Consider the following 11,977-nt stretch of genomic DNA (forward strand, 5'->3'; position numbering starts at 1 on the left):
ATAATAATAATACGCTCAACCCTTGATTTAGCAGACCTCGAATTTTCGGACTTTCGATTTAGCGGACAAAACTGTGTGTCCGGTAGTAACAGTGAAATTCCGGACAAAGTCCGTAAAATGAAAATTTGTCCGATAGGTGTCCGGTAGTAACAGTAAAATACCAAAGTCTGTAAAATGAAAATTTGACCGATAGGTGTCCAGTAGTAACAGTCAAATAGTACCGGACAAAGTCCGTAAAATTAAAATTTGTCCCTGGCTGGCACTATTGATCCAATGGAGATCCTGTACTGTACATATGTAAATAGCAGCAACTAGATTTAAGGTAAGAAATGATTCAATTTCTTCTTTATATGTAATGTACATCATTATACATATGTACTGTAGCTTTTTATTACATATCTAATATGTATGTGCACTCCGAAACCTAATGGACTTATGTCCAGTATCCAGTATTGGTAATGGAGAGACCCGATTTTCAAATAACGGACTTTTGCATATAATGGACAAGGGTCTGCATGCATTTGTCCATTAAATCGAGGGTTTAGTGTACATACATATACCAAAGGTTCCTTTCCCCCTTATACGGGAGGCAGCCAAAAAAACAAAGGCATAAGAACCCCTCCCAGCCATTCCTTCCCTATTTACTCCCCTCCCCTCCACCCTCTTCCATCATCATCATCAATCATCATCATTATCATCATCATCATCATCATCATAATAATAATAATAGTAATAATAATTGCTGCCTTGAGGTTTAGTGACTGGAACACCTGCAACTTCACAATACCTTGCAACAACTTAAAAAAGTAAATAAAATAAAATACATAAGTACATATATAAATGGATTTTTCCCCCTTACAAGGGAGGTAGCCAAAGTCAAAGTCATAAATCCACTCCCACCCATTTCATCCCCACATACTCCACACCCATTCACCACCTCTTCCTCCCTCTTTTTTTGACTTCTCCTATATAGATAAATAAAAAGTAAAATAGAATAAAAGCAAAATAAATAGAATAAAATCAAATTGACAGCAAACTTACCACAGCCTATCATGACAATAATTATACTGTGGAGAAGTTCACAAGAGGCTACTTTAGTCTGTCTGTCACTTGAGCTCGTGGCCAAATCAACAACTCTGGGCAAGAACTCATCTGAAAATATCATTACAGTTATTTGGTTGAGCATGGAGGGCAAAGAAACTACTTTACATTTTTCCAACAAAATAGAAAAATAACCATAATCTCAAAAACTTCCATGCAAAAAGGCCAAGAGAAAATATAAAACTACCACTTGAAACAGATAGGACCAATAGCAAAATTAGCTCTCACAGCAATATTCAACTACTATTTAGATGCATAAACACTTGGACCAGTTTAAAAGGTGAAATAGCCCAAGCTAAAAGCAAAACATGAATTAAAATGTAAGTATGACCATTGGGAAAATAAGGATATAGTGTAAGTTGGAACCATACATGAATTTAAAACTACATACATACATATATCAAGGCCTTTTCCCCCTTACAAGGGAGGTAGCCAAAAAGAAAAAGGCATAAAATCATTCCCAACCATTCCATCCCTAAATACACTCTCTCCCCTCCACCCTCCCTCCCATCTTAGCACCTCCTGGATGACGGGTCATCCCTGCACCTTGTCCACTGCCCTGGGTCAGAGGCAGTTTCACAAGGCACAGCACATCTACAGCAAGGCTGCTTCATTAAATTGGCGACCCGCCCTCTCCGTCCCCCCATGCATAAATGGAGAAGATGGGGAGAAATCCCTTCGGGCTGCGTCAAATTTTGCTCACACATACTAACTCACCCCCCCATCCCCCCACCCATTCCACCTCATGCATCACAACATCATCCATATACAACCATTCTCCATTCACTAGGCATGATATATTGGAGAGTAAGAGACAGAAACCCCACAAACATTGCTCCTTTCCGGTATACTACAATTAGGAATTAGGTAAATACACCCTTATCAACCAACCTCTCAGCCCTATTATCATCTCTGCATTCACATCAATAGGTTTCATTATTTCCTTTAGCAACTTTGCCCATGCATCTTTGATTTCTCTTTCTCTCATCTGTTCTCACTTACCTCTTACTCTGCTTCTCATTACTGACATTTCAATTTCCTTATTCTAACTCAGAAACCAATGACAAGTACCTATATGTGATGGGTGTATAAGGCAGTTCCTTCCTGTTTACCCTGTCATCGTAAATATTTTCAAGAAAATAATAAATGCATGATTAGCCATCACTTTTAATGAAATTTATATATATATATATATATATATATATATATATATATATATATTATATATATATATATATATATATATATATATATATATATATATATATATATGTATATATTAACAACCACAATGCACTTTAATTCTAAGCCATCAAAGGCCAACATGCAGAAAATGAAATGTGGTACTGCCAAGGACTTGAACCCCAACATCCTCATGACAAGTGTGGCAGAGACTTACCAACTAGGCTATCAAGATAGCCTAGTTGGTAAGTCACTGCTGCACTTGTCATGAGGACGCTGGAGTTCAAGTCCTTGGCAGTACCACATTTCAATTTCTGTACGTCATCCTTGATGGCTTAGAATTAAAGTGCATTGTGGTTGCAACAATGTATCTCTAATCACTGGGACCCATTCAGTGTTGTACAAAAAAATATATATACATATATATATATATATATATATATATATATATATATATATATATATATATATATATATATATATAGAGAGAGAGAGAGAGAGAGAGAGAGAGAGAGAGAGAGAGAGAGAGAGAGAGAGACAGAGAGAGAGAGAGAGAGAGAGAGAGAGAGAGAGAGAGAGAGAGAGAGAGAGAGAGAGAGAGAGATAGAGAGAGAGAGAGAGAGAGAGAGAGAGAGAGAGAGAGAGAGAGAGAGAGAGAGAGAGAGAGAGAGAGAGAGAGAGAGAGAGAGAGAGAGAGAGAGAGAGAGAGAGAGAGAGAGAGAGAGAGAAGGGGGAGGGAGGGAGAGAGATAAAGAGAGTATATATCCAAACCTGAGAAAAAGTCACTCACCCAAGTACATTTCTGGCTTGACATCTGCAAATGGTACACGAATCACCACATGCTTCCTTTTGTCCCACCGCACAGCCTGTGCAGTGACAGCGTCAGTGTCAGTTGGTATAACTGCAAGACTCAGCTGGGCATCCAGACTGCCGATAAAACGCAGAATTGCTAGCTGCACCCTTGCCATCCCTGTCTTGTTAACCTGATGGGGGACACATTATGAGCATCTTTATTAGCAGAAGGGTCACATGCAATTGAATAAAAATGCCTGGAGGCAACCAGAATAAATGGGTTGGTACACACAAACCCACCCTCAAAGAAAAAGAAAAAGAAAAAAGAAGAAAAAAAAAATTAAATGTAGTCACTCTATCCTCTCTGCTACAAATAGGCATCCCACATGACTGAATAAAATAGTTTGGTGGCATCTGGAATGGTAATTGTTGTGCTCAATTTTACTGAAACCCTGCAGCCTCATACTGGCTAGGAAAATTCCCTGGGATTTCCCATAATCATTCTGGGAAGAAATATTAGACTGTTATTTGTGCTGTATTAGTGTGAAACTATTTTTATGTCACTATCTAACAGATACAGAAGGAAGGGCGCAAACAACTCTCCTAGTGCAAAAAATGTGGAAGAAATGAAATCGACATTGATAAACAATCTGTTGTCCCTGGTCTCTCTTGCAGAAGATCTGCATCTTTCAGTTGATAAATAGAAATCTTGGGCCTTGTCTGGAGACCAAGTAATGTCTATTGAGGCTGCACCTCCTCCAGGTAAAGGTGAGGGTGCTGGGGAGGTCTAACTGTAGGGAGAGTATTTTCTCTGACATTTATCTTGCATGACCACCGCTTGCAAGCACCCATTGTTGGTTCCTGACAACCAAAACTAGGGGATATGTACTACTGTGACAATGAGAGATACCAGGAGAATGAGTATGTTTTGCAAAAGATATATACATATATATATACCAAAGGATTTTTTCCCCTTATAAGGGAGGTAGCCAAAAAACATACATACATACATACATATACCAAAGGCTTTTTCCCCCTTACACGGGGGGTAGCCAAAAAGAAAAAGGCATAGAAATCACTCCCACCCATTCCATCCCTATCACACTCCACTCTCCTCCACCCTCTTTCCTCCCTCCGAGTAAAGGCAAAAGATGGTTCGGTTTAATATCACAAACTACCCCTACCAGGATGTTAGGACAGTCCCCTTTACAGAGGACTTTGTAGTGTTGAATTTAACTAACTGTGCCCTTGGTCCAACTCACTGGTGGCAGTGTTTCAAACTGCCATCACCTTGACCTTCACCACAAGTAGCGACGCTTTAACCCACTAGTAGCGAGCAAGCATTCTCCTAACAAAAGTTAAGGATCTTTTGGGTTGCCATAGATTTGGAGAAAGCATATGACAGGGCTAACAGAAAGGCATTGTGGAGTGTGGGAGGGATGGAGATAGAGAAAGAGAAAGAAAGAGAATACTAATTCTTATTTAAATACCTTCTTGCTGTCCTTGATCTTTTTCATGTCCACTTTTCTCCTTTGATGAGCAAGTGACATCTTGACTGAGATGATCCGGCTTTGGACTTCAGCCTCCCCACCACTCTCTAGAACAGTAATTTGTTTTTATTTTGACTTAATAAGTTTAATAAGCTAGATATAAATATTAGATGAAAGAGTGCCAATTTACTAAGTACATATTTCCATGAAAGAGAATTGTACATCTGACATTTTGAGAATCACAATAGTGTCAATGATGATCAGAATATATGAAAGCTTAAGCCTCCTTCAACCTCCATTCATGTGTGTATTTTCAGTACAAGCAAGATACAAATATTAATTAATACACTCCATTTCGACACTGACGTCCACCCACTCTGCATCACAAGGATATTAAACATTCATTTTACCTCTTGCATGTCTTCATTTGCATAGTAATACTGACCTATCAGCAGTAATATTTGCATAGTAATATTGACCATTTACCAACACAGAATAGGCCTGGCTACAAATTCAACCTGCCCCACATGTAACCACCACATAGAGGACACAGAACATTCGCATAGTAATAGTGACCATTTGATGGTGAAGATTCGGTTTCATGTCATAAAACTCCCCCTATAAGGAGGCTAGGATGATGCCCCTTACAGAGGGCTTTGTAGCATGGAATTTAATGAACCATACCCTTAGTTCAACTCGCCAGTGGCAGGGTTCGAACCACCATCACCTCAACCTCCATTGCAAGTATCAATGCCCTAACCCAATCGGCTAGGGAGCATCCTGAGTGACCATTTAGCACCATAAGTTAGGCCTGGCCACAGATTCAAACTGCTCCAGATGCACCCACCACAGAGAAAACACAGACCACCACATACTACAATCCCCACCACTAACAATCCATAGACAACAACACTACATATCTTCATATAATCAGTCAATCAATCTATTACCCCTAGTCTTTCTTGCAGCAGACCTGCAGCCTTCAGGTAACCTGCAACAACCTCCAGGCAGAATCATAAGTGACTCATGGTCTGGTGCCTGTTACTGGTTACCTGGGAGCCATGGATCTCCTACAAGAAAACTGGGATAACAGACAGATTGATTGATTCCCCCATTCCCCCCCACCCAGAAGAAGAAAGTAGAATCCTACTACTGTGTTCTCATGGCAAGTAACTATTGATGATGATGATGATATGATTTAACTTCATAAACTTCCCCCCCTATTGGAAGGCTAGCACAGTGCCCCTTTACTATCCATAAACAGTTATAATACACTATAATCCAGAAAGGCTTGACCTCAAACTTACCTTGTGACCTTAGATATGGCAGAAGGAGAGGAAGAACATTGGGCAAGTGCTCATGAAGAATTTCTTCATCAAGGAGGTGCACCCATGACTGTAGGGCACTAATGCACACCTCAGCAAGGGGCAGGTAGCTCATACCCATTACCAGGGCTGTCTGAAGATTTATGCAAATAATTTTAGCATACTACTCACTGGAGTAACAATATCAATGAAACACACACTTAATATAGAAATAAAAATAGGAAATGACAGAATATTTTAAAATCAATTTAAGTTCAGAATTACGGTATAAATACATTCTGTCAATGATAGTGAACAAATGTCCTCCAAGCTACAGTAACATAAAAGACCTATTTAACTTACCTGTAGTGGTGATATCAATTGCGGGAATAGTTTTTTAACAATACAAACAGGCAAGTGAAGGACAAGTTTCAAACTCTCTGCCAATAATTGATCACGGTACTGCCTACAACGGTGCAGTATATCTTTTGTGAAGCTTGTCAGTAAATCAATAGTTGTAGCACTCTGTACATCCTGAAATGTAAGAAATTTTAGTCTGCAAATGCAAGGTCAAAAAAATAAGTATCACACAGCGCATCCATATGAAAACATATTCATATTCAAACCACATGACAAGTACTTCAAGACAAACTGTCTAACCTGCTACTCCATCATACCCTTTCAGACATTTGCCTCATATACAAATTCCTTCCCACAGGAACCAAGAACCACATGAGCATGACTATGTTAAGGTCACCATCCAGCACTAAAACAACACCAATACAGAATAGGCCTGGCCACAGAAATGAATAACTCTACCTTAACCATACTCAAACAGCATAATACTTCTTCCTTGAGTAACTTATGGGCCCATTCTGTGGCTATTGCTGGTTACCTGAGGGCTGTGGGCCTTATCCAAGAGAGATCTGGGACAACCGACTGAAGAACTGTTTCATGACTGATCATATTCCCAGTCTATGCTCCAAACAATAATCTTGTCACAATCACTCCCTTATATATTTTCTCACAGTTCATCCCCAGATAACTATTTCTTATGACTTTTCATTAACATCCAAGAAATTTCATTACTTTACTTACTCTACAATTCATCTACACCACCTCCAACTCCCCTATTCTCTGCTAAATATGACCCCAAATCCTTAAAGTTCTCCACTTCCTTCAGACTCACCCTTTGATCTCACCTCCAACCCACCAACACAATCAACCTTGTACATCTCATCAATCTATTTAGTTTTTTTTTAACCTTCAGCTTCCTTCTCTATTTCCTCCCAGACTTCACCAATAACTGCTTCATGCTATCCTCCAACTGAACTACAATTATAATACCATCCACAAGCAACTAGTTCATGTCCCACTTCCCTCCCTAGGACCCTCTTGTTTACCTTCCTCACCACCCCATCCATACATACCCTAAACAACCAGGATGACATTACACAACCCTAGTGCAGCCCTACCTTCATTTGAAACCAATCACTCTCTACATTCCTGAACCTCACACAAACTTTACTGCTCCATTCTTTTTATACCACCTTCAACAGACTTGCCCCTATTCCATACATTTGCAACACATAACACCTCTCTGTCAACTCTGCCATATGCCTTCTCAAAATTCATGAAAGCCCAAAAGACAGCCTTACCACTTCCCAAGAATGTCTCAAATATGTCTTACTATGAGAGTGTGTGCTTACTATGTGCTGTGTCTTACGGCATTGCTTCTGGTCCAGGGCAGTGGGCAAGATGCAGGGTTTGACCCGTCATCCGGTAGCCAAGAAAAGGGGGAGGGAGGGGTGGTGAATGGGAGTGGAGTGGATGGGAATGAAATGGGTGGGAGTGGAATTATGCCTTTTAACTTTGGCTACCTCCCTTGTAAGGGAGAAAAAGCCTAAAGCCCTTACTATATTCATGTATGTACTATGAGAGTCTATATGAATTGACAAATACCCATATCTCCTATACCAATCTCAACTTCACCCACATTATCCTCCAAGACACTTCTTTCCACTCCACCATGCACACTTACCAATAGTGCCACTCCTTCCACCCCTTACCTCCTGACATCCCACTCATCATACTCCCAAACTCCAACTCACCTTTCCCTTTCAATTTTATTTCACTCAACACTAACACATCCATCTTTCTTCTCACAAGCCATTACTAACAATGTCTTTCCTTTAGCTTTCATCCATAACACATTCATATACATCTAATGGCCCAATTTCTCATGTTCTAGTTAGAGGCCTCCTCCAAGATCCTTTTGTGAATTTACTTTTCCCAACAGAAAAATGCTGAATGAGGATCCTTAGTCCTTAAATCTCCTCACTCTATTCCATTTAGATGCCTTCTCTGACAAGCATAGAAACATGGTAGCAGCATTCTTCCCCCCATATATATACATATAACACACACAGTGCAAGTACATACATACATACCTCAGTCCTCTTGAAGAATGGAGTCTTTTTTGCATTTGCAAGGGTAGTTGCAATCATGGAGTAGTGACCAGCCACCAAAGGCTGGACAGATGACAGGCGAATGAAATGGTGGCAGAGGGCTGGGATATGTCTACTCAGCTGATGTTCACATTGCAATGGTAGATTATCAGTGAAAAGAGACACAAGATTCATGTATACCTGGAAAGAGAAAAAAAAAAACAGAAATGTCACAAGGATACCTTTACTCATGGTTAGCATCCAGGATGAGTAAACTGCTGAAAGGACTGGTATTGAAGAAGATAAACACAAAGTTGCAAAGTCCAAGGTGCGCAAGAATCAGGGTGGTTTTGGTCAATGAAAAGTATGATGCAAATAACTGTAAGACAACTCGGCATAAGTGCCTTTGTTGGAGCTAGGGGATTTATGCAAAAACGGGGATAATGGATTCACTAATTCGGGATTTCTGTCTGTATACCCTTGTAGTATTCTTGCCGGAGTCAGGCTACCATTCATCAAGTTCTTATCTCCCAATGTCAGTGTCATTGTTTTCCTGACTACCAAACTTGCAATGGTTATATGAACTCACTGTTTGTCCAACATGCTTGCCAAGATTATATCAACATCCACGTGTGTATAAACATGTTATCAAATACAACAAAATAATAATTACTGCCTCAAGTTTCATTGACTGAAATCCCAAAGTTCCACAGTAGCTGGTAATAGTTCTTGTATCCTAACACAGACCTCTAGATAGAACAACTGGAGTGTTGTCTGTGTCTCATTAATATGGGGTTGTTTCTATGTAACCAATTTAGGATAAGAGAAACAGTCACTGAATGTCAATGCCTTGTAAATAAATATATATATATATATATATATCTATATATATAAATGTGTGTATATATATATATACATATATATATATATATTAATATATATATATATATATATATATATATATTTATAATATATATTATATATACATATATATATATATATATATATATATATATATATATATATATATATATATATATATATATATATATATATATATATATATATATATATATATATATATATATATATATACAGTGCTCGACAAGGATGTACGAACGGTTAGCGAGAATGAGTGATGAGGAGTGTTGAGGACTGTTTTTGCTGAAATGCACATTTTATATAAAAAATTAGCATATGGTTGTATTATTTGACCTACTTTCTTTAAAATGTGTGATTTCCATGTAATTTGATCAAAGAGAAATTACATTTTTATCCTCTACAAAATTACCAACCACATACCGTCCGACTCACTAATTGCCGACCTCAACTAAACAATGATGGTTTTTGTTCAAATGCACAATTTTATATAAAAAATTAGCATATGGTTGTATCATTTAACCTATTTTCTTTAAAATGTGTGATTTCCATGTAATTTGATCAAAGAGAAGTTACGCTTTTATCCTCTGCAAAATTACCAACCACAGCTACGATTCGTCCAGCCCACCATCTATGATCACTGGTGGTATGGATCAAACTACACTCTATTAAGTTTCTTACTATTGTGTTATTAGTGTAATAGATTGCATATAGTTAAATTATTTCAACTATTTTCTTTAAAATGTGTGATTTTCATGTAATTTGACCAATCGTGCATTTCAGCAAAAGTCGTCGGACGGTATTCATAGCTGTGGTTATCAATTTTGCTGAGGATAAAAACGTAACTTCTCTTTGATGAAATTACATGGAAATCACACATTTTAAAGAAAATAGGTCAAATAATGCAACCATATGCTAATTTTTTATATACAATCATGCATTTCTGCAAAAACTGTTCTTGTTCGAGTTTGGTCGGCTATTAATGAACTGGACGATATTCGTAGCTGTGGTCGGTAAGTTTGCAGAGGATAAAAACATAACTTCTTTTTTATCAAATTACATGAAAATCACACATTTTAAAGAAAATAGGTAATGAAAATCACACATTTTAAAGAAAATAGGTCAAATAATGGAACCATATGCTAATTTTTTACATAAAAATTGTGCATTTCAGCAAAAACCGGACAGTATTCATAGCTGTTGTCGGTAATTTTGCAGAGGATAAAAACATAACTTCTCTTTGATCAAATTACATGGAAATCGCACATTTTAAAGAAAATAGGTCAAATAATGCAACTATATGCTAATTCTTAATATAAAATTGTGCATTTTAGCAAAAACAGTCCTCAACACTCATGCTTGCTAACCGTTCGTACATCCTTGTCGAGCACTGTACATATAACAACAACAACAACAACAACAACAACAATAACAATAATAATAATAATAATAATAATGGAGAAAATACAGTCAAATTTGACAGAGATCATCAGCCTGTTCTGGAGACCAAATGATACTCCTTCAGGACTGACAGCTTTGATGGGTTCTGAAGATGTGAGGCAGGGTGATGACTCTCTATGATGTCCATGTCATGGGGCCACCACCTGCAGATACATGCCACTGGTCCCAGAGACAACTATAACCTTTTGCATTAAAAGGGATAATCCTGTCTGATGCAAAATCATTTCATTCACCTCGGAGGTAGTTGAGCTAAGGATGGTTGAACCCAAAATAACGTCTTACCTGCATGTCCTTGGGTACTTTGGCAGTGACACCTGTAACAGGGTCTGATATGGCTGCCTCATTCTCAACCTCATTGTTGTCCTAGAAAACAATATTTGTTGTCTTATTCACTGTACACAAAATATTTAAAAATTATAATGATTAAAAAATAATACATATATACACATAACAATGGCTTTTCCCCCCTTACAAGGGAGGTAGCCAAAGTCAAATGTATAAATTCACTCCAACCCATTTCATCCCAACATACTCCACCCACATTCACCATCCCTCCTTCCCTCTTTTCTTGGCTCCTCCTGGATGACAGGTCATCCCTGCATCTCGCCCACTCCCCTGGGTCAGAAGCAAAGTAGCAAGACACAGCACATCCAGAGCAAGGCGGCTTCATTTAATCAGTGACCCCTTCTCCATTCCCTCATGCAAAAAAAGAGAAGATGGGGAGAAATCCCTTCAAACTGTGTCAAAATATCATTCATACATACTCCCTCACCACCCTCCCCCACCCACTACCTTCCATGCATCACAAGATCATCAACACACAACCATTCTCCACTCACCCTCATCTTCTGTCTTCTCCCTTCCTTCCTCAACAAACATTCCCCTCTTCTTTCCCAATGCCCCTTTTACCTCATCCATCCATCTCATCCTTGGTCGTCCCCTCATGTCTACTCCCTCCACCTCTGCCTTCCGCACCATAAATCTTTCTCTTTTTAGTATGACAAGTGCCAAAGGGTCCATTACCTGGTCTCCACAATTGACCCTATGTTCACTCATTCTATCAGAACATTTTAATTTTCTTCTATCATGTTCTCTTTTCATTTTCTCTTATAAATACAATATTGTTTCAATTACAGCAATGATATTCTATTTTTCAACTCACTTTATCGGATCCCTTCTTCTCAGTCTCCAAATTCAACTTCTGACTGATTTGTAGAATGCACTCGATGAATACATGATACAGCCGAACTCCTAGTTCGACCACTTTTGCTTGGGGCAGTCCTTGAAAAAAAAAAAAAAAATTGCAAACAGCACACAGAAG

At 38.4% G+C, this 11,977-nt stretch overlaps 1 protein-coding gene across 1 annotated transcript in view; it reads right to left on the reverse strand.

Annotated features, from left to right (window-relative positions):
• LOC143020906 (DNA-dependent protein kinase catalytic subunit-like) overlaps positions 1-11,977 on the reverse strand; it is a 98,861-nt gene that overhangs the window by 64,647 nt on the left and 22,237 nt on the right. Inside the window, exons 11-18 of the mRNA XM_076177812.1 lie at positions 11,819-11,937; positions 10,939-11,019; positions 8,320-8,517; positions 6,233-6,403; positions 5,873-6,023; positions 4,566-4,672; positions 3,074-3,266; positions 1,042-1,152 (exon numbers count right to left, since the gene is read on the reverse strand). Of these exons, the coding sequence (XP_076033927.1) occupies positions 1,042-1,152; positions 3,074-3,266; positions 4,566-4,672; positions 5,873-6,023; positions 6,233-6,403; positions 8,320-8,517; positions 10,939-11,019; positions 11,819-11,937 (1,131 nt within the window). The remainder of the gene's footprint in view (positions 1-1,041; positions 1,153-3,073; positions 3,267-4,565; positions 4,673-5,872; positions 6,024-6,232; positions 6,404-8,319; positions 8,518-10,938; positions 11,020-11,818; positions 11,938-11,977) is intronic.

The sequence above is a fragment of the Oratosquilla oratoria genome, chromosome 41 (assembly GCF_046742065.1).
Source record: "Oratosquilla oratoria isolate Oo_2021 chromosome 41, ASM4674206v1, whole genome shotgun sequence".
NCBI classification, from domain to species: domain Eukaryota; kingdom Metazoa; phylum Arthropoda; class Malacostraca; order Stomatopoda; family Squillidae; genus Oratosquilla; species Oratosquilla oratoria.